This window comes from Leptonychotes weddellii, chromosome 12 (assembly GCF_054177405.1).
Source record: "Leptonychotes weddellii isolate Sample4059 chromosome 12, ASM5417740v2, whole genome shotgun sequence".
NCBI lineage: Eukaryota > Metazoa > Chordata > Mammalia > Carnivora > Phocidae > Leptonychotes > Leptonychotes weddellii.
In genome coordinates this window covers 3,044,421-3,067,912 of record NC_138380.1, presented here as the reverse complement: position 1 = coordinate 3,067,912, position 23,492 = coordinate 3,044,421, and the positions used below count along the sequence as shown (strand labels likewise).

General features: G+C 46.4%; 1 protein-coding gene across 1 annotated transcript in view; it reads left to right on the top strand.

Moving 5' to 3' along the window:
• DPP6 (dipeptidyl peptidase like 6) overlaps positions 1-23,492 on the top strand; it is a 545,484-nt gene that overhangs the window by 372,312 nt on the left and 149,680 nt on the right. Inside the window, exon 5 of the mRNA XM_081800883.1 lies at positions 7,942-7,994. Coding sequence (XP_081657009.1) covers positions 7,942-7,994 — 53 coding nt within the window. The remainder of the gene's footprint in view (positions 1-7,941; positions 7,995-23,492) is intronic.

Sequence of the window (23,492 nt, the reverse complement as noted above, 5' to 3'; positions counted from 1 at the left end):
CCTGGACTCTTGTTTTTTGGGAGGTTTTTGATCACTGCTTCAATCTCGTTACTGGTTATTGGCCTATTCAGGTTGTCAGTTTCTTCCTGTGTCAGTCTTGGGAGTTTATACGTTTCCTGGAAGGCATCCATTTCTTCCAGGTTGCTTAATTTATTGGCATATAGTTGATAATAATTTCTAATAAGTGTTTCTATTTCCTTGGTGTTAGTCATGATCTCTCCCCTTTCATTCATAATTTTATTAATTTGGATCCTTTCTCTTATCGATCTTACTAATTCTTTCAAAGAACCAGCTTCTAGTTTCATTGATCTGATCTACTGTGTTTCTGGTTTCTAATTCATTGATCTCTGCTCTAATCTTAATTATTTCTCTTCTAATATGTGGCTTAGGCATCGTTTGTTGCTTTTTCTCCAGTTCTTTAAGGTATAAAGTTAGTTGGTGAATTCGGAATTTTTCTATTTTTTTGAGTGATTCTCAGATAGCTATGTATTTTCCCCTTAGGGACCACCTTTGCAGTATACCATAGGTTTTGGAAAGATGTGTTTTCATTCTCATTGGTTTCCATGAATTGTTTACATTCTTTGATTTCCTGGTTGACCCACACATTCTTGAGCAGAGTGGTCTTTAGCTTCCAGGTGTTTGAATTTCTTCCAAATTTTTCCTTATGATTGAGTTCCAGTTTTAAAGCATTATGGTCTGAGAATATGCAGGGAATAATCTCAATCTTTTGGTATTGGTTGAGACCTGATTTGGACCCAGTATGTGGTCTATTCTGGAGAAAGTTCCATGTGCACTTGAGAAGAATGAGTATTCTGTTGTTTTACTGTGGAATGTTCTGTATATATCTATGAGGTCCATCTGGTCCAGTGTGTCATTCAAAGCTCTTGTTTCTTTGTTGATTTTCTGCTTAGATGATCTATTTATTGCTGAGAGTGGAGTATTGAGGTTTCCTACAATTAACATATTATTATCAATATGACTCTTTATTTTGGTTAACAGTTGGCTTATGTAGTTGGCTGCTCCCATGTTGGGGGCATAGATATTTACAATTGTTAGATCTTCTTGGATAGACCTTTTAAGAATGATATACTGTCCTTCTGTGTCTCTAACTATAGTCTTTAGCTTAAAATCTAATTTGTTTGATATAAGAATTGCTACCCCCGCTTTCTTTTGAGGTCCGTTGGCATGGAAGATGGATCTACACCCCTTCACTTTCAGTCTGGATGTATCTTTAGGTTAAAAATGAGTCTCTTGTAGACAGCATATGGATGGGTCCTGTCTTTTTATCTAATCTGCAACCCTGTGCCATTTTATGGGAGCATTTAGGCTGTTCATGTTGAGAGTGATTATTGAAAAAATATGAATTTATCGTCATGTTGCCTGTGAAGTCCTTGTTTCTATAGATTGTCTCTGTAAATTTCTGTCCTATATCACTCTTGAGGTCTTCCTCCTTTTATAGAACCCCCCTTAATATTTCTTGCAGGGCTGGCTTAGTGGTCACATATTCTTTCAGTTTCTGCCAGTCTTGGAAGCTCTTTATCTCTCCATCCTTTCTAAATGACAGCCTTGCTAGATAAAGTATTCTTGGCTTCATGTTCTTCTCATTTAGTACCCTGAATATGTCTTGCCAGCCCTTTCTGGCTTGCCAGGTCTTGCAATAGGTCTGACATTATTCTGATGTTCCTCCCTCTGTACGTAAGGAATCTCTTCCCCCTAACTGCCCTTAAGATGGTTTCTTTGGTTCTAAGATTTGTGAGTTTTACTATTACATGCTGGGGCGTTTGTCTGTTCTCCTTGATCTTGGGAGGGGTCCTCTCTGCCTCTAGGACATGAATGTTTGTGTCATTCCCCAGATTAGGGAAGTTCTCAGCTACGATTTGCTTATATATATCTTCTAGGCCTCTCTCTCTCTCCACCCCCTCAGGGATAATTCTGACATTGGAACATTTCATGGCGTCACTTATTTCTCTAATTCTGTTTTCATGGATTTTAAGCTGTTTCTCCCAGACCTCCTCTTTTTCCTTCTTTTCTATCAGTTTTTCTTCGAGATACTAATTCATTCTTCTGCCTCGCTTACCGTAGCTGTTAGATTATCTAGATTAGATTGGATCTCACTGATAGCTTTTTAAAATTCTGCCAGATCAGCTCTCATTTCTGCCCTTAGAGACTCTATGTTGTCATTAATTGATTTCTCCATTCTAGCAATCATCTTCATAACTGTTACCCTGAAGTCTATTTCCGACATCTTGCTTGTATCTGTATCCATTTGTAAATCTGTGGCAGAAGTCAGTCTCTGAGTCTTTCCCATTTTGGGGGTTCCTCCTCTTAGTCATTCTGTTGAAGGGTGGTTGAGGGAATGTACAGAGTCCGAATTATTGACCACAACCCAAGCAAGATGCACCTGTTTTTTAGGGACCTTAGAATTGTCGGCCTCTTGTTCTCCCAGCCTGTCTTCTCGGGGAGGGACCTGCTGCGCTGTTACTCAGGCAACCCTCTTTAGACAGAGTTGTCCTGCCCCCTGGGGGTGGGGATGGGCTCAGTGAAAACTGGTTTTTTGGGGCTTTCGTTCTCTGGCAGCTTTCCCTGGTGGCTTTCTGCATTTCTTCTGAGAGTCAAAGCAGAAGAGACGGTTTCCAACCCTCTGCCTCAGAACAGATATATCACAGTCTGTTCTTCAGTGAGCTCTCCAGGCCACACTGTCTCTGTTTCTGTCTGTGCTGCTATAAACTGCAATGTCCTCGGTTGTGCATCCCTTAGCTGCACTCCCAGCCCTCGCTTCCAGGTCCAGGCATGTCTCTGCCCTTTGTGCTTCTAAAACCACCAACCGCCCCCAGTTCACACGTGTGCCCCCGCACCTCCAGGTTTCAGTCCAGTGGGCTGCCCTGTAAAGTCCGTTCCCTGCCACTACCGGTCTGCGAGTCTGTGCCCAGTCCCCAGCGCGGGAGACTTTTGTGCTCCAGCGGTGCAGGATCCCGAAGTCTCCCTCCCAAAATCACAGCTCCCTGCTTCATACCTCGAAACCAACCACCATAGAGATCCAGATATATCTTCTTACAACTCAGGCTGATTTTGTGGGTGTTCAGAGTGGTCTGGTAGATATCCAGCTCAGTTCAAGGGACTGGTTGGAATAGGGTCCCCTACTCCTCCACCATCCTTTAGGGGAGATTTGAGTTCTATTTTACAAATTTGGGAGAGGTAGTTAGGGACAGGGAGTGGGGAAACATGTAAGGCAGGGTCTTTTACAAAACCTATAAGGCAAGAGTCATGAGGTTCACCAAGGAGCAGAAGGGAGTGGCGTGGAGACCTCAGGGGTTGATCTTGGAAAGGGATCTGGTAGCTTCTTTCTGCAGGAGAGAAAAGTTGGAGGGGAGATCTGCAGTGAGGCCATAGAGGTGAAGACTGGGTGGTGGATTAGAAGAGGACTAAAGAAGTTAATTCAGTGCCATTGGAGGATGGATTGACCTGGGGCAGGAAGTCAAGGGAGGCAAAGAATGGAGTCAAGGAGAACTTTGATTTTAGCTCAGTATACTGAGTGATGAAAGCACCAACTCAGATAGGAAATATCAAAGGAGAACTGGGTTTTTAGGATTGTTGAAGAGTTTATTTTGGAGACTATTGAGTTTTTGGTGCTTATGAGGCATGAGGTAGGGATGTCTAGGTGGAAATCTGGTTTAAAACTACAGGAGTGGATGATTTCATCGAAGAAGAAGAAGATACAAAATGAGTCTGCATGAGTGTGCAGAGCGGGGCATGAGTGTGTATGGTGGGGCATGAGTGTGTATGATGAGGCTGAGGTAGTGAAGACCATAGACAAATAAAAAGTATGGCTCCGTGGGAGCAGAGGAGGAGAGAAGATAAGAAGTGTGGGCAGATGTTTCAGAAATAGAAGAAGCAAACCAAATGTGAACTCACCCCATGACAGACTTCTGACTGGTTATTTTTATTCCAATTATTGAATGCCAATAGCAACTATTTTTCATGATATATTAGAAAGAAAATTTGCTGAAATTGCTTTCCCATCTTGTGAATGGTGTTTTGGGTAACAAGTCTTTATATATTAATTTTCCAAGAGAAATTTGTGAAGAAGAAACCAAAGTAACTCAAATCTGTGAACTTCTAAAAGTGCACTCTTAGAAAAATAACTGAATGCAGTCTTACTAACTTCCAACTCTGTACTTTTTTCCCCATGATCAGAAGTATTCAGGGGCACCTGGGTGGCTCAGATGGTTGGCTCAGGTCATGATCCCAGGGTCCTAGGATTGAGTCCCATATCGGGCTCCCTGCTCATTGGGGAGCCTGCTTCTTCTTCTCCCTCTACTGCCCGCCCCCCGCCTGTGCTCTCTCACTTTCTCTGTCAAATAAATAAATAAAATCTTTAAAAAAAAAAGTATTTAGAGACTATTTTAAAGAAAGAAACACAAATACAACAGATGGAGACGGGGGTGGGGGTGGGGGGGAAGCTTTATCTTTCTGAGGAACAAATTCTTTCAAGGAGATGTAGCTTTTTTTTTTAAATTCCTTTCAAGATAAGGCATTTGCTCTTTAAAGAGTAGTCTCTTTTATGCCTGTGGTTCTTTTGGCTCTGGGTTGAGAGGATATTTTGTGGAAGAGAATGCTGTTTGATAGTTCCATCTTGGAGCAAAGAGAAGACTGTTACATCACCTTCTCCCTTTGCTAATTTTTAAAGAGTAACACATAAATCCTAAGTGCACTTTCATTTCTAAGGGTCCCATTTGCATCAACTGTTCACTCCGGAAGGCTTCTTTCATATACATCCTTGGCAGATCCAGCATCTCAGGTCTCCCTGTCTCTTTTTGACTCTGTCCCATTTTTGTTGGAATCTTTCTAATTAGTGATTCAGTTTTCCAGATATTTCACAACATTTTCCATCCATATTTTTTTTTTCCTTTTTGCCCCATATTACACACATAGAATGGAGAATGGGTAGTTCTCCCATCTTCTTACCCTTGCCCATATAAGATTATTTTAATTCGGTCTTCTTTTTCTCATTGGCTGCAGTCAGAAGATACTCCCAGGGCTGAATTTCAGAGTTATTTAGTGGTATGTTTAAAGAGGAGTGCTAAGATCAACTTCTACGTGTCTGTTAGGAATGGCATAACCAGAAGATGAATTGAAATCACTGCTTCCAGAGGGATTAAAGAAATATTCTTTCAACTGCAAAATTTTGCATAATTGTTTTATCTGTTGGTATCCTGGATTTTTCGGTTGACAGCAATCAACTTGGACTTGTAACTTGAGTTAAGAGATATGCCCTTTGTTCAGGCAATTTCCAGTGTAGTGATTGGAGAGAGAGAGACTTCAGATCAAATCTTGCTTGAACTTAATTTGAATTCCTTAGGATTCAATTTTCCTATCTTCAGAATAGGATGCTAATACCTGCATTGAGTGAGTTCCTGGATGCTGAGGAGCTGGCACCCCTCACCTCCATGAAAGCTCGCCGCTTATACCCTCAGCTTCATTGGCATCACCATGAATGTTCTCTACAGCCATTTCAAAGACTTCCCTCAGGGTTTTTGGTCTATGAGTGGCCTTCCCAGCACCTCACTTCTGTACTGAAACTGTTTTGATATAAGGAATTTGTTTATCTGTTTGTTTTAGAAGTGGCTGGAGGTTTATAGGGAGGGAGTCCAGTAACTTAAGAGTCTGTCCGCATTTGATATAATAGGTACCTTTTTCCCTCTGGATTTAGACTAGATATACCATTTACCTATTGCTGTATAAGAAACTACCCAAAACTTAACAGCTTAAGACAACCAACACTTCTTATCTTAAAATTACTGTGGGTCAGGGATTCAAGACCATCTTATCTGAGTGTCTCTGGCTCGTGGTCTGTCAGTGTCAGCCGGGGCTACATCATCTGAAGGTTCAACTAGGGATGAAGACTTTGTGCATCCAAGCTCCCTCATGTGGTTGTGGGCAAGACGCCTCAGCTCCTTGTGGGCTGTTGGCGATCTGCTGGGGAGGAACCTTGGTGGCTCACCACATGGACCTCTCCTTAGGGCTGCTTAGGTGTCCTCACAGCATGGCGGCTGTCTTTCCCCAGAGCAGTGATCCAAAGGAAAGCCAGCAAGAAGCCACAACACCTTTTACAACCCGATCTCAGAAGTCTCACACCATGATTTCTGCCACATTCTATTCGATCAAGTCCCTTGGAATTAGGCACCACCCCTTCTTCCCTTCCCCCTCCTCCTTCTTGCCTCCATTCCTCCGCTCTCCTTCCTTTTCCTCTCTCCTCTGCCCTTGCTGTACCTCACTTTCCTATTTTAGCAAACAAAGGTCACCTTTTTCCTGCTTGGGTTATCATGAAACTAGAGTGAGATGAACAGGATGAACAGGTGGCTTTGGAGGAGAGTTTAAGCACACCGTGTAACAGCACCATGTGCCCTGACCTCGGACAAAGGTGGTGTGTCTGCTGAGTTTCTGTTCTTGCATCTGAGGGAGCTGGTCCATCCCAGAGGCAGTTTAGTCAAAGCACAGGGTCCTCAGGTGGGTGCTCTGTGACCAGGAATCTACTCAGGATCGGCCCTCCCTTCTCCTGGGGAAGCAGTACCAGGCATCACGTCAGAAACAGCAGAGTGGGTTTGTGTGCTCCTTCTCAGATTGCAGGGGCAGGTCTGGAAATTCTCCTTCAGATTCTTTGGCTTACTGGCTATTTACTCATAAGGAAAGCAGTATTTGGACAAATTTCCTCATTAAATGCCTACCCACCTCCCTCCCACAGGCCCCCCCAGGCCCCATATTTCTGGTGCAGAAGTCTCAGGATCTTCGGAAGCAAAAGAACTTTGGGACTTGAGGGCTGCTGTTTACTTTTATATCTGGATTCTTTTTCTCCAGTAACTGTGATCCACTCTGATTATCTCTAAGTTAATCCAGGGGCCCCAACGAGGCGGGGAGTCAGTGAGTTTAGCAGGGTCCTGCCTGTTCTCTTTCTCAGGCTCACTCCATCATCCACACCCCAGTGCATTCCTCTATCCCACATGCTTCACACTGGACCTATCTCCCTTGGCCTCACCCATTACCTTTAGGAAGGTGGTTTTAAATGCTGGTCACTGAACATGTCCCCACACAGGTTTTTGACTCTCAGAAGTTACACGCGTGGAAGAAAGAGAAGTGCGGTATGTTCTTGCTTCAACCCTGAAGATAATCCATCACATTCCAGCTCTGGGGAGGGTCTCTATCCAGAAAGCTGGAGGTGAAGGATGCCAAGAATTCTTGAACTGCATGTTCTCCCCATTTGTGGTCATCCCTTGCATTCTAGTCATTGCATTTATGGGTTAGAGAATCATCTCCTAGCTCAAGATTTTAAGAGAAGCTTCAGGTTGGGGGTTATAGGAGTTTGGAAACACTGTTTTTTGTTACCTTAGTTTTAAAAGCCACACTCCCTCTTGTAATGAGTTCTTAGTTTATTGACCACTCTCTGAAGCTAAAAGATGCACATCACTTTGTACAGAAGGACAGGAGTTTGCCCAGTTAAGCCTGTCTTGGTTTCAGTATTCACTGAGGATGCACAATGGAATTTGCCATAATTTACAGGGAACTCCCACAGTACATGGTTCTTCTGGTGTGCTGGGTCTAGCTGACTGACAGCCTCTGGTGACCTCTTCATTCGTCCTGTGCTACATGTCCTTGAGCTGGAAATCTGTGCCCCCAATTTAATCACAAATCAGCCATCTATGGGGTCAATATCAAGCCTCTGCCCAGTAAACAATGTGCAAATGAAGAAAGTAAAATAAACAGGATATGCAAATTAACTTTCTAAGTAAGTGAAAGACTTTGCCTCCAGGTCTCCTGATTAACTACTTTTCCTCCACTGATGTTTTTTAGGATGCACAGTGATTTGAAAAATATCATGGTCACAGCCTTTGTCTCAATGCTTGCTTTTTTCTTTCTTTCTTTCTTTTTTTGTCTTGTCTGTTTCAGATATACCAACACTCCTACACTGGATATTATGTCCTGAGCAAAATTCCTCATGGGTAAGATTATTCTTTCATTTTCTTTTAATGAGAAATACTCAGAACAAAGAAAGGGTAGAACCCTGAGTAGTTGCTTAATTCATAGAATTAAGGGCAGGAAATGGGGCAGCTTAATTCTGACCATGAAGTCCCCTGTTGTTGTAGGGCCTCCCTGGCTCCTCCCTGGCTAACTGTATCCAGCTTCTAGGGGGTCCCATGAATCTGGTTACTTGCCCATTTGTGAAGCCCCCCATCCTAGAACAAAGCCACTTATCTCCTGTTCTGGTTGCCGAGGTTTCCCCTTGAGGTCCTGCAGGGCAGGACTATCTCCCCACCCCCCTGCCCTGTAATCAGCTGTGGCCCTCCCAGGTACAGGGGTGGCGAGTGGGGGGGATAGCCCCAGGACTCCCACAGTGTTCTGGTTATCTACATAATAGAGTGGCACCCCTAAGCTCATCCGGTCTCTCAAAAATGCATGATTTGGGACCCAAACCTGTGTGTGGGAAGGACAGACATGAGAGCATGCATGATTTTATAAGGCTTTCAGTGTTGGGTAGCTATACTCACACACAGCACAGGGATGCATTATCAGGAGCTCAACTCTGGAGTTCAGAGGCAGCAAAAGACACTGGTTAAAGTTTGCTGAAGCCATTTGTTGAGTCAGACACATGGAGAAGGGCTGCTGAACTAGGAATGAGAGGCAGGGATGGCTTTCTGTTTCTCTCCCATCCTCCCCCGTCCCCTCCTCCTCTCCCCTCCCCCACCTCCAGCCTTCTTGTTCCATTCCTCCTTCCTCGTCCCCTCCTCCACCCCTCTGGGGCTTCTTTCACAATCCTTTGGAAAGGGGAGGGGCTCTGGAAATGCTGTGGCTGGTGTTGTATGGATTGTCTATGAATATTTGAGGGAGGCATCCTCATTTTCCTGAATTTAAACAAGCAGCAGGAATTGCTGAAAAGTATTGTTTAATAGGAGAGCATGAACCAGCAACATGGATGTTTACAACTGTGTCCATCTGCTTTCTACTAAGTTTAAGTAGAACATGGGCATCTCTTTGGAAAACAAACATGGAGAAAATAATTTCATTTGGCCTTCAGACAAAGGAGAGATGTATGTAGATATGCAGCAACATGAGATTAACAGTTTCTGTGAGATGAGTAGACAAATCAAGTTCAAAGAAACTTAAGATGAGCCACTGTGGTAAAAATGAAGTATCCATAGGAATTTTTCATTTAAAGCATATTTTAAATATAAACTCAGATGTTTTCCACTAAGGAGGAATTATTCTCTTATTTTTTCAAGCAGTTCTGCATCTTCAAAGCTCACGGCAGGCAGGAGTATGATTAAGCCTTGAGATTTATGTGCCCATTGTAGGACAATGGAATGTATTATAGGTGACAGATATTTTTGTTCCATCTTCTATATATTTGTAAAACTCAGAACTGTAAAAGCATCTGATGCTCAATACATTGTGTTAATACTTCACTGCATCAGTCAGAGTTTAGAAAAAGTAGATTTGGACAACCTGACCTAAACCAGCTGCAAACCAGAGGACAAGATAGTCTGTGTTTACGACTTGTTTTCAGTGTTGATGATGATGATGATGATCCCCCCATAGAGAATGTCAACATATAACGGGCTGCCTTCGGTTTTTTTTTAATCATCACAGTAATAATAATTGCCATCATTTATAAATTGACTTTCATGCACCTACACCCCAGCAGAGTAGCCTGCAAGAAAAGCATCCCTACCCGCATTTACAGTGAGAGCTGTAAGGCGTAGCTGCCCCGCATCTCCTAGCTCACGTACAGCCTGGCTGACTCCGAACCCCGTGCTCTCAAGACAACCCCTTGAGTTACGTTAGAGCTGTAAAGATCAGACTTAGTGGTGCTAAAATATTTCTTTTCTGAGGACTATTATACGACTGAAAGATGTAGCAGATGACTCGTTACGTTTACTGGTAAAGAACCCTGGGTGGACGAGAAGGTCTGTGGCCGTCCCATCACCCTGTGCACCAACGTAGCATCTCCAAAGCTGGCAGTGCTTGACCACCCACCTCTCCCTCTTTGTTACGTAGATCGTTTATGGAAAATGAATCAATTCATTTCATGTATTGTCAACATCTAATCTGTATTAATGAGACCATGGTTGAGGCTTCAGGCCTCAGGTTTCTGCAGCTTCAGTGACAACTCCAGCAGTCACCTGAGCAGGCGCTCCACCGGATGGCAGGAGAAGGACGCAGCCCACATTCTAAGGCTTGTGTCCACGTAGATTTGGGGTAGAGAGGAAAGCGCAACTGTGTTTTTAAAACAAAAATAAGTCTGTGTTACGTTATCAGGATTTACATTACTTATCATACCAAAAGCGAAGAGCTTTCCTTGGTGCTTCTGAAGACACACATCTGTACATTTCTCCCAATTTCTCACTTCTCTTTCCTCACTTGTCCCCTAAAGACTTCACTGTAAGCCCGAGGCTGTTCGAGCTACAGGATGGGATTAGTTGTCATTTATAACTTGAATGTTGTCTTGGCTTCAGGCTTTCCAACCCATCACGGAGAAGGGTTGAATTAATTTTTCAGTGCCGTCTGAATCTGGTTTCCTTGCTTTTTGCCAGTGGCAGAAGAATTCAAGGAAGGGTATACCCTTTCTACGGTGTGGTTCACGAGCCAGGAGAGGCCCTCCCTGTCCCGTGCTCTCACTTCCTCCTTCAGAGTTTGGACCTCTGTCTGAGGTGGGAGCCGAGCCCCGTCCTTCCGCACACACTGGCTAGGGTTGTAATGAGAATCCCAAGGCAGCAGGGTTTTCATCTATGCAAAGATCTAAAACCAAAGGGAAAATTTGTTTGACTTCCACATACTAAATGTTCAAAAAGTGTATTCTTAAAAGACATGTTATCTTTTACTCAAATCTGTTTGCTAAGGCAGATTTAAAGCTAGTCATTCTTAACATAAAATGTTTCACTAAGTTTTTATGTCAGAAAATCAGCAAAATAAAACCATCTTCTTTAATAGAGACTATAGCCAGTTAAACATTTTCTATTAAGGACGCATCATATGAGTGTTTTCATGAAGTATTTTTGTAGACTTAGCTGCTTCTTGACATTTTCCTGACATAACTTTTTTCTGGAATGAATTTTTTCTTTGGCTTGAGTGCTTTTTTAAAAATATATATATTTCTTTTTTTTTTTTTTTAAAGATTTTATTTATTTATTTGAGAGAGAGAGAATGAGAGAGAGCGAGTACATGAGAGGGAGGAAGGTCAGAGGGAGAAGCAGACTCCCTGCCGAGCAGGGAGCCCGATGCGGGACTCGATCCCGGGACTCCAGGATCATGACCTGAGCCGAAGGCAGTCGCTTAACCAACTGAGCCACCCAGGCGCCCAAAAATATATATATTTCTGTATGATTATAATTTCTCATATTTATTAGGATCGTCCTGAAGATCACATGGACTGGTAAAAATGATTCCTTTTATAACATAAATCTATTTTAAGGAAAATCTGGCATATCTCTTAATTGGGAGGCATTGGCAATGTGGGGTTTAGCAAACAAAGTAATAACAAATTAAATATTATTAGACTTTACTTCCTAGCCAGCTGAAATCCTTTCTGTTACAGGGAGGGGAATGATACAACCCCTATAACAATAAAATTCTCAAAGCTAAGGCTTGTTCCATGACACTTGGGTAATTATAATGCCCATGTGATGGATGTTCTAATGTCTGTCTTAAAAGAAATGTCTGTAGCCTCAACTATCTATAATTCTCAGTGCTCAGTGCATTCTTTTTTATATCATCTCAATTAGACCTACCACAATTAATATTTAAGACATTCTTGTTTTGCCTCCAGTGGAAGCAAACAAGACAATATAAGTCAATGAGTATTTATTGAAATGCTCCATTGAGTAACAAAAGCATGGTTGCCATCCTTAAGAAGTTCAAAATCCTGTTGAAAAGAAAAGACACAAACTCTGTAACATCATAAAATCAAGTGGCCCAAGTGACTATTTTATTTTATTTATTTTATTTTTATTTTTATTTTTTAAAGATTTTATTTATTTATTTGACAGAGACAGCGAGAGCAGGAACTCAAGCAGGGGGAGTGGGAGAGGGAGAAGCAGGCTCCTGGCCGAGCAGGGAGCCTGATGTGGGACTCGATCCCAGGACTCTGGGATCATGACCTGAGCCGAAGGCAGACGCTTAACGACTGAGCCACCCAAGCGCCCCCAAGTGACTATTTTAAACACTGAACTCAGAAGAGAAAGCTGTGGGCATCAGGTCTCATAAAGGAAGTCTGGCTGCAGCTGAGTCTCAAGAGTTGAACAAGTTACTTTTAATAGATGGAGACATAGAGCAGATATTCCAGGTCGGGAAGGTCATTAAACAGACTTGACCTTTGCAATGAGCCAGCATCTTCTGGAATTAGTAGAGTTCTAGGCCAGGCCACAGCAGGGGTGCTCCCATGGGGCTCTGCGTGGGTAGAGATGGGGCTGGGTGGGTTTTAGGATAGGCCTGCAGTGCAGGGAACCTAAACACTGCCTCGTGTGGTGAGTCTTTACAGTAAGAACACAGGGATCCTTTAGAGCAGTTGTGTTGAAAATGGCAGCCCTGAGTGAGTTTTCACACATATATAGGAGGGAAGGGAGGTTTGGAGCATGGATTCAATTAGGAGGCCTGGTGGAGAGTAATGAAGGCTTGGAATGTGGCAGAGCCCAGTCCGTGTAGAAACCACACTCAGACTGATGACAGGTAGCTGGTGTTCTCCTGGAAAACGAAGACAGATTTTCAGTGTTAATTCCATGTCCCTCTAATTAAATCTTTGGGGCAGCCTGTGTCCTGTTGTGAGCTGAGCCTGGTGCATGAGAAGATTCAAAATAGTGAGTTCACGAGGGCAGCAATGAGAATTCTCAGCACGCCTCAGTGCCTCTGTGGCTCACCACATTTCCTCCCTGGCCTTTTTCTCATGGATCCCTGGGGGGCCCTGCAGCTGGCCCTTCCAGGCAGACACACGCTGGCTCTCTTGAGCCAGCTACCTTCACAGCTGCCAGAATATGCATGAATAGGATTGTTAGTATAATGTTCTAATGTGAAGAAATGTAAAATGTAGAAGAAAGTGATGTCCTTAAAATATCGCTTTGCATGTCTCTACCACGGCATCGAGAGGGGAGAATCCCAGTGTTACTGACTTTCACACATTTTCAGAACCGTGAACAGCTCAGAGGTCTACACTGGACTCACTCTAGCTGCTTCTCTCTGTCCTTCCTTCTCCCTTACCCTCCAATCCTCCTTCCCTTTCTCCCTTCCTCCCTCCAGAATACAAACCTTAGCAAGCATTTTCAAGAGAACATGACTTTAAAGTCAAATAGATCTGGAAATAAATTCCCAGGGAGCCCCTTTGCCCGTGTAATCATGGAAGAGTTACTTTGCTTCTCCAGGCCCAATTGCTCCATATATATAATGGAAATAAAATGCCTGACTCATAGGGTTCATGAAAAGGTTATAGGAAATACTGTAGAATAATGAGGTGGTACATTTAAGTGCCTGCTTCAGTGTGTGGAAAGCACTACAGGCCCTATTCATGGAGGAACCGAGATCTTCCATAATATGGCCAAGTCTCTTTAACCCCCCTTCCCTGCATTTGGACACAATAAATTTCACCCTCAATGTCAACTCTGATCAAGTGTAATGGCTTCCTGGAGCTGAGTGTAAAAGTAGTCTAGAGCTCTGTCCGGGCTCTGTGGGAAAGAATGTGGAGATCCGTGCAGCAGCAGGGGGAGGGCGGGGAGATGCGTGCGATGCCCCTGCGTGCCAGCCCCACTCCTGTGCGTGGTCACGTCAATGGTGTGTGCAAGCGCGGCCCCCAGACAGGGCGTGCTCCTGGGCGCCCACACCCCCACATGTGTGCCAGAGCCTGGCTGCTCTCTGTGTGCCTGGCATCCCCATCCTCTGACCCTTCACGACCAGCGTCCACAGCCCCTTCTCAAAGAGTCCTCCTCCAGTGACCCGACCTCCTGGGTGAGCATCTTCCCATTTCTCACGGCAAATGGCTAGTCCCCTTGTTGAAGTGATGTATTTTTTTCTGAATGGGAGTTTGGAAATGTGTTCAGTATGCACTCGTTGCCTGACACATTCCTCTCCCTCATCCCGAGGCCTCAGAGAGAAGGGTTTCTCTGGCAGGGGCTTGACCGTGTCTGCACCCCGGGGGGACTGGTGTCCAGGGACTGGTGTCCAGGGACAGCGTGACCTTGAAGAAGGGGTGCCCACAGACCTTGCTCTCTCCCCCATGGGGAAGTCTCCTGTGCCAGGGCTGGGTCAGCTGGCAGAAAAGCCATCAGCTACATGCAAAAGGAACTGGTTTCAACTGTACTTTCCCACCAAATCATGCTGCCCACAAACCCATTTGAAAAAGAGGTGACCATATGCATGTGCGGCTTGTTGTTAAACTTCACGTGCCTGTCCCTTGAATCGGTCCCATCCTAGGAGGCATTCCTCGGATGTTGGCTGACAGTTGGAGGAAACTAATTTAGCAGTGTTGACTAGGAAGAAGGTGCATGCCAGGACCATACCCCAAATCAAGGAAATGGGAGTCTCTGAAGGTATGATTTCAGCTGGGACCTGCGGTCCGCTGGGCCTGCCCTTCCTTCACTTGCTGTCGTCACCAAGTGTCCTGGAAACTGAACCCTTCTCTCTCTGGAAACAAGTGACTAAAGCTTCCCCTGAAACATTAATTTCCTTGTCCTCTTGACAGACTCAGAGAGGGAGTGGCCGGTCTCAGATGAACGGTGGTGGCGGCCTTTTATTTAGTGACATTCAGCAAAGGCTCCGCTGCCTGGAAACAGGACAGAGCCTGCTGTTTGTCGCCTGGCTCCCTCCCCAGCCTGGGGCTGGGGGATGCTGCTCCCTGCTAGGTGTCGAGGCCTGCCCGCGGGAGCTTGCTGTGGGCTCCACCTAGTGGGATCGGCGGGGAAGCTGCCGGTTCAGATCCCTGCATTTTGCCAGGTCTGAGTCACACAGAGTCGAGGCATGTCTGTGGACCCTTTTCGGTCGGGCGTGAGAGTCTGTCCCCTGAGGAGCTGGCCACACGCCTGAGGTCAGCCCTCCTCCTGCTCACAGACCTTTCCCTGAAGAGAAGCGCCCCAGTGCACAGGGCAGGTGGCGCTGGATGGCTGAATCTGCCGGACGTGTGTAGTGCAAGCTGGGCATCCCTCCCTGCTGCAGGAGAGTTGCACGCCCAGCATGTGCCCAAACTGCGCCAGCCACAGGCCAGATGATGAAAAGGCCACGTGTATCCCTTGCTGTCTCCTTTATCTGGTACTGTTTCTGTGTCCCCTCCCTCTCTTGTCTGTGCTCCATCAGTCCCTACAGAGGTGACACGGAGCCCCCGTGCACCCGTGGCTTAAGTTGAACTTCACAGCATCCTGGAGCAGGAAGGCGGCCCTGGAGGACAGCGAGAGGGGCACGGGGTGGACAGCGGGGTGGACAGGCCCCTGGGCGGACGGGCGGACGGCAGTCCCATGTACATGATCACCGGCTTGTTGCAGCCTAACTTGCCTGTAATAACTCATGGCTTTACAGTCCAGGTTTCCAGTAAGTTTTGACTAATGGTATCACAGGAGCAAGTCCACCCCGAGACAGAAAACAATCCGTCACGCCCTCCTCCGCCCCCCGCTGTGACGGGTCGCCATCCCTGTGGTCTCGCCCCCCTAGAATGTCTTCTCGATGGAGTCACACTCATGTGGTCCGCGTTAGCATAATCGCTTTCCACGGTGCCCCACGTTGTTGCCTGTCTGTGCTCCATACGTTCTGTCGCCGAGAACCGATCTGCTGCGTGGATACATGGGGATTTGTTTACGTGTTCGCTGTTTGACACGTGAGTTGTTTCCAGCTTGGGGCTTATTTTGATGAAACTGCTGTGAATGTTTACATACAGAATAACATATGGAGCTGTGTTTTCATTTCTCATGAGTAAACACCTACAAGGAGAATTGCTGGTTCGCACAGTAAATGTATGTTTAACTCGATAAAAAATTGCCGAATTGTTATCCAAAGTGGCTGTACTGTTTACCCCCTCCCCCTTTTAAATTCATTGCCTGTCCTCACCCCATCCCTGCATGTGACTGGCCGGATTTGCCTGCCCCGTTTCCTGTCCCGTGTACAGCCACCGAGGGTTAGCCATGCAGCCTGCTGTGTGTTCCTCGTCCCCACATTTGCTGCCCTCGGAGCATTCTGTGAACAACAGGTCCCTTGGGATGTATGTGGTGGGTGCGGTAGGGAATCAGAGAGGGGAGGCAGAGCACAACCCCCTGAAGGGGCTGCTCGTGTGCATAGCCTTCTGGGCATACACCTCCCAAGCCATTAGGACAGCTTCAGCCCCTTGCGATCCGTCCCTTCTTGGGCAGATTTCTGGGAAGGGATTGTCTTTTGAGCACTGCCTCTCTTAGAGGAGGGACAATGGAAGGCTGAGATCCAAAATTATCCCGGTGACTTGGTCCCATGCTGGGTGTACCTCTTGCCTCCCAGCTTAAAGGCAGGGTGCAGGGCCCTCCACGCCTGGAGAGCCTGGTATCTGGTCTGCAGACCGGGGCTCCCATCCAGCGCTAGCAAAGGCCATAGAGTAACTTCTGTTGGGAGGGCACTGTAGGCTTTTTCAGACTCTCCTATCCATTCTTTTACTACATCTTGACTGCAACACTGTGAAGAAGACAGGCGGGCAGCACTGGTCCTCCCTGGGAGTGACTGGTGAGCAGTACCACCAACCCAGAGCGTATACACGACTCCTAAGTGTTTCTGGAGCCACTAAGAACACACGGTACAGAGGACCGTATGCTGGGGTTCTTCCTCACCGGGAAGGCCTGATTCCAGGGCACGGGCCAGAGCCTGATGGCACAACTATCCAGTCCGTTGAGGCTTTCCAGCTCCCAGGACTCCGCTCATCCAGCAGACACTCACTCAGGAGCCCCCCAGGACTCGGCTCAGCCAGCAGACACTCAGGAGCTCCCCAGGACTCCGCTCAGCCAGCAGACACTCAGGAGCAAGGTCGACGTACTGCCCTGAGCCAAGTGCCCAGACTGAGAAGCCGCCTTGCAAAGCAAATGCTTCTGCCTGTCTGGATGCAAATTCAATTTAACCCTAGCCAGTAGCTCTCTGTTTTCTACATCCAGCAAGACGGATGAAGATGCCCAAACCACAGGGGGAGGGTGGGAGTGCTGGAACCTTTAGAGCGTTCACCTTTTTCATAAACACAGAAGTTGCCACAGCCGGGTCCCAGTTACTAACGTGAAGGGCAAGTTTTCTACATCTCTGAGCCTCTTGACTTGGATTCATCACGTCATGGCCCTAATGTAAGTCTCCACTGACTCTGTGAGATGCCTCGAGTGGTTTCAGGGCACTGCTCACAAACACGCCCCCCAGGTCCCTGACAGAAACAGCTGACATGGACCGTAAGGTAACATTTCTTAAAGGAGAGAAAAAAATCCAAATCCAGGGCTGATGCGAGCCCTGCATTTAACGATCAGTGATGTCAGAACTAGAGTTTCTCAGCTAGGATGGAGCTACCTGTGAACGTCCGTCTGGGAGGCCCGTGGGCTCGGCACCCCCCCCAAGGGCGTGTGTGGCATCACCCCCAGCCCCCGCCCGCCTCCTTCCCACGCAGCCGACCCACGAGGGCAGCCCTCAGTGCTCATTCTTCATGCCTCTTCCTGTCCCAGAGCCACAGTAAGTCCTCACTGCTGACCACACAACATCCAGACACCAGCAGCTTCCTGGGCTCCATCCACTCTGCCCCTGGCCTGTTTCTTCCAGAATGTTCTTCCCAGGACACGCCCTTGGCTCCAGGGAGGAGCCATGTCCTTCATCACACTTCCTGAGTTCTTGTCATCTGCCTGCTTCTTTCTTTATTCCTCTCTGCAGGTCTTTACAAAGCCCGTCACTTACAGTCCAGCATAGGCCCAAATTTCTTTCTGCTCCCTTATCCTTTCACACTCGAATGAGGGAGCAAGTGAATGAATGTGCATACAAATGCATCAACACACATCAGCGAGCCCTTATCACATGTGATACTGAGACCTACGGTATCATCACGTATTTTGTACTCACAACGACGATGGGGCAGAGGTCATGTCCCCACTCTAGAGATGAGAAGACTGAGACCCACAGTTGAAGCAGCTTGCTCAAGGGCTCACCGCTAGTGGTCGGCCGTGGTCGGCCATGGTTTCAACTCAGTTCTCCCGCTCCAAGCGTAGTGCTGTCTTTGTGAAGTCAACTGTGCATTTCAGCCTCAGGGGATTCCAGCCAGGTTGTGGACAGAGTGCCACATCATTCGTTTCATTTGGGTTCTTCCCTCCTCCTCATGATGAGTGTGATGTAAAGCTCGTAGTGAGGACTGCATTGAGGAGCTGTAAGATTGGGGATGACCCAGCGACCAGCACTACTTGATAAAGCCAAGGTGGTGACTTTGCCCAGTGCCACTGCCCAGAGGTGTGTCTGCGCGTCCTGTCTGTGAACAGTGATATGATGAAACACTGCTGCAGTTTATGTTCTGTGTGACATCAGTCATAGAATCATAGTTAACATTGGTGCTGTTTTCCTGCTTGGTAGGACAAATGGAAGATATCTGAAGCAAATAAGTGACCCTTATCAAAATAAAAGTATGCATCATTACATACTACATACAAGCCTTCTAAGAGGCCAGACGGGAAAATAGGTAAGGGACCCTGGTGTCACTGTGATCTCAGCCCACAGCTCCAGGCTAGCCCTGCTCCAGTCCTCGTGTGCGGCCCCAGCTTGTCAAGCCAAAAAGCCTGTCAACTGTAAGATAGCCGGGGCCAGCCTGGCGGGGGGGCTCTTGGTGGTTTGGAAGAAGTGAAGTGCCATTTCTTGGTAGAAAGTTGCCCCTGAGGGTCTCTGTCCCGTGAGAAAGTGCAGAGCTGTTCACCTTGGTGGAGGTGATCTTGCTGAACCTTGGCTGAAGGTCGCGGAGCTGGGTTCCCCTGCTGACCTGCCTCCTGTGTAACTGACCTCCTTCTCCTTGTTCCTAAAATACGGCTAGGGGCAACTGCTCAAGAGGGTTGTCAGAACCATCCTAGGACTGCAGAAAGAGAGGTTACACAAATACATTTGCATTAAAACTTATTTACATGTGTTGAACAAACGTAAGGTTAAAAGTAACCGTCTTCCATTGCCCCCCAAGAACCCCAGGGAAAAGGGAGAAAGGTTGTCCTTACTGAAATCCAGTGGCCCTGACTGCCATTGTCCCTGTGGGCGCGGGTCAGGTTTTCCTCGGCCATCACGTGGCCAGAGACCCTGTCCGTGCCCACGACTCGTCATGATGATTTTGCAAGAAATAGGAATCTGACCAGTTGTACTGAACACTTCTGAAGACCGTCTGGGTGAATAGAAGGGTCAGCACACAGACAGAGAAGCCCAGAGAGGCAAAAAGACAGACAATGTCCACCACGCTTGCCAGAGGAAAAAGCTGTCCTCACCATATGGGGCCACTTCACACTGTCTGCCTGTTCTGTCCGGCTCAGCAAGTACTTTCTGATTACAATGTCACCCAACCGATTCATTAACATGAGCGCTGAGGCCAACTGGCCCGTTTTATTTCTCATAAAAAATTAATGAATTAGGGGCGCCTGGGTGGCTCAGTCGTTAAGCGTCTGCCTTCGGCTCAGGTCATGATCCCAGGGTCCTGGGATCGAGCCCCACATCGGGCTCCCTGCTCTGCGGGAAGTCTGCTTCTCCCTCTCCCTCTGCCCCTGTTTGTGTTCCTTCTCTCATTGTCTCTTTCTCTGTCAAATAAATAAAATCTTTTAAAAAATTAACAAATTAGGGGCGCCTGGGTGGTGCAGTCAGTTGAGCATCTGGCCCTTGATTTCGGCTCAGGTCGTGATCTCAGGGTCATGGGATCGAGCCCTGCATTGGGCTCCGTGCTCAGCGTGGAGTCTGCTTGAGTTTCTCTCTCCCTCTTCCTCCGCCCCTACCCCCTGTGTGCTTTCTCTCTGAAATAGATAAATCAATCTTTTTAAAAAATTAACAAATTACCTTTCTCAGTTACATCGATGGTTATGAATTTGGATAAGGTGCAGCTCGTTCTAAGAGATCGATAGGAATCCCCACGCCAAACACATCAGGCGTCTAAGGGTGCAGGCTGATGGCCGGGCCTCACTCATAGCAGCTTCTTCAAGAAGAGAGAAGGCAGCCAGCCTCCCTGGAGGATATTACAACACCACCTTTGCCATGTCTGATTCCCTTCACCAGTTGGCTTAGCTCGGTTTATCTCAGCCGTCTTCATAAAACACACGGAGCGGTTTGGGTGCAGAGATGCGAAAGGGTGTTACATCCTATTATTTCCTTATTAATCCAGTAATATGGGTGCATTACAGAAAGGCCATAAAAATGTATGTAACCAGGGGCACCTGGGTGGCTCAGTCGGTTAAGCGACTGCCTTCGGCTCAGGTCATGATCCCAGGGTCCTGGGATCGAGCCCCACATCGGGCTCCCTGCTCAGCGGGAAGCCTGCTTCTCCCTCTCCCACTCCCCCTGCTTGTGTTCCCTCTCTCGCTGTGTCTCTCTCTGTCAAATAAATAAATAAAATCTTTAAAAAAAATAAATAAATAAAATGTATGTAACCAAAGTCAACTAAAAAGTATAAAAGCCAGATGTCCTTAAAAGGGAACCACTGGTTCTCAGCCCCAGTGATAAGCAGTGCGTGCAGGTTGATGATGATGGTGTTGGTACTATGGGTAGGTATGACGCCCGGCTTCTACCTCTTCATCCTCAGCGGTCCATGAATGCCAGACAGTGTGGCTTTTAGTCACAGGAAATGTTTATTTCCAGAGTTTAGGTGCCTTCTGCCATCGCCAGCTCCTTGTTTACAACAAGATGCCCATTTCATCAACAACACAGCGCTAATCCAGGTCACTTGGCTCTTGGGCACCCACTGCTATCTTTGGCATGATTTTGGACCCAGAGAGAGAAAGGTCTTCTGTGAAAGCAATCTCATTATTATTTTGAGTTCCCGGATGCACTTATCATCTTCATGTGGACAAAACAATAATTGACTGTGGTTACATCAAATTGTCTCTTACTGATTTTCTACCAACATAATCCTGGCCACTAAATAGCATTAGAATGGAAGAGATACTGTTTGCCACAGAGCAGAACACTCACTCTTAGGTAAAAAATGGTTTTCCCGTCGGTCCACGGAGTAGAGTGATGAGTGTGTGTATGTATGCGTGCGTGTGTGTTTATGTGGGGGGACGAGGAAAATCCTTCTAAAAGGAAAAATTCCTAATTTAAATCTAGCACTTTCAACCCCACCCCTGTCCCCAGTTAAAGCCAACCTGAACTAATTTCAAATCATACATTTGTCATGAGAAGCGAGAGCTGTGGAAAGGCCATTGCTGCCCATACAGTAGGCTCTAAGAGTGAAACGATACATGAAATATTTTCATAAAGGAAAAAAGTGGCAAAAAATGTTCTTTTCCAGGGGCACCTAGGTGGCTTAGTTGGTTAAGCATCCGACTCGTGGTTTCAGCTCAGGTCATGATCTCAGGTGCCGGGGGATCGAGGCCCAAGTCAGGCTCCGCACTCAGCGTGAAATCTACTTGGGATTCTCCCTCTCCCGCTACCCCTCGCCCTGCTCACACATGCTCTTCCCCTCTAAAATAAATAAATCTTTTTTTTTAAAGATTTATTTATTTATTTGAGAGAGCGAGAATGAGAGAGAGAGAGAGTACATGAGGTGGGGAGGGTTAGAGGGAGAAGCAGACTCTCTGCCGAGCAGGGAGCCCGATGCGGGACTCGATCCAGGGACTCCAGGATCATGACCTGAGCCGAAGGCAGTCGCTTAACCAACTAAGCCACCCAGGCGCCCCATAAATAAATCTTTTTAAAAGATGTTCTTTTCCATCCAATGTAAGGGATTCCTCACTAAATGAAATCAGATAGAGATGCTGGGACAGATGCTCCAGGGGGCCTTGTCAACAGGATCTGCTCAGGAAGTTTGTAGGCTCTAACCGATTCCTGCAGGTCTATGACAATGACCTGAAATTAAAGACAGGGATTTTAGATTAGGGAAATCCTGAGGATTCTTTTTTTTTTTAAGATTTTATTTATTTATTTGAGAGAATGAATGAGAGAGAGAGAGCATGAGGTGGGGAGGGTCAGAGGGAGAAGCAGGCTTCCTGCTGAGCAGGGAGCCTGATGCGGGACTTGGTCTCGGGACTCCAGGATCATGACCTGAGTCGAAGGCAGATGCTTTACCAACTGAGCCCCCCAGACGCCCTATGCTGAGGATTCTTGATGTGAAGATTTGTCCAGATTTTCAAGGTGTTTTTCTTTTTGTCTACCAACAGGTTGAATTATGTTTTCAAAAAGTTATTTCTGGACCTCAGAAATTTTATTCGGTCATAACCAAAAAATTCCTATCACCTTATATAGAGATTTCTATGTCAGACACTGTTGTGAGCGCTTGCATATATCCCTTCTGGACAGCTGACAATATGCCTATGACGTAAAGACTGTCCTAGCCCCCTTTACATGTGAAAAACCCAGGTGTGGGGAAGGAAGGGTGTCCAGCTGGTCATCAGAGCTTAGCAGTGTGGTCATGGGGTTGACACGCTGCTGCCGTCTGCAGGTGAGTGGCCGCCATCCCCAGCACTCCCGGGACGACGTGGCCTCCAAGATCGCCAAGGGAAAGATTTCCATACTAAAGAAGTAAGCTGAGAGTTACAAGAAGAGTGTTAGAGTTATAAGAAGAGAAAGCAAGTGTCTCAAAGGATCTGGAGTAATAGGACTGAAGTCTAAAGGAATAAAAACAGTGTTCCAGGAGATGGACTGACAAAAGTAACGAGATTTGTAGTGTTGGTAGACTCGGATGCATTCTAATTAACGGACATCAATATTAATTACAGGAAATGATCAGTAGCTGAGCACAGGTGAGCCATGTTTCTCTCTGTCCTTGTGAGGCTGCGTGCACTTTACTCCCATGTGGTCTTCGTGGAAGAAATATTTCCCATACGAGGCCCACAGATAAATGATAAACGGCTTTGTTGGCAGAGATGTGACTCTGTTGTCATTTTAAATTCCTGCCAGTTTCCAACAGCGCTCTGTAATCACTCTTCAGGCTTTTTTTGTGGATTCAAAGGAGGTTTTGCACAGTGTAGCAAAGGAAGCAGCAAATGTCTTAGTCTCTGGGAGTCTGATGATCTTGTGTGCACATGGAGACGAACGTGCAGAACTCATACCTCCTCCTTCCCAAGGGAGGGGGTTAGGAGATTAACAGTGACGAGTTCATTATTTGTCCTTAATCAGGCAGTGCCCATGTACTCACAGCATTCCTGGCGCTATGTATGGATTACAGAGAGAAGGCGATCGCTCCAGTTCTCACGTTTCCTATGCGGTTGGAGAGACCACACGTGTGGGCAGACCAGTTTTATCATAGGAGAAGCTTTATGAATTCTGTGAATATTTTGGGTGCCTGGGTGGCTCAGTCGGTTAAGCGACTGCCTTCGGCTCAGGTCATG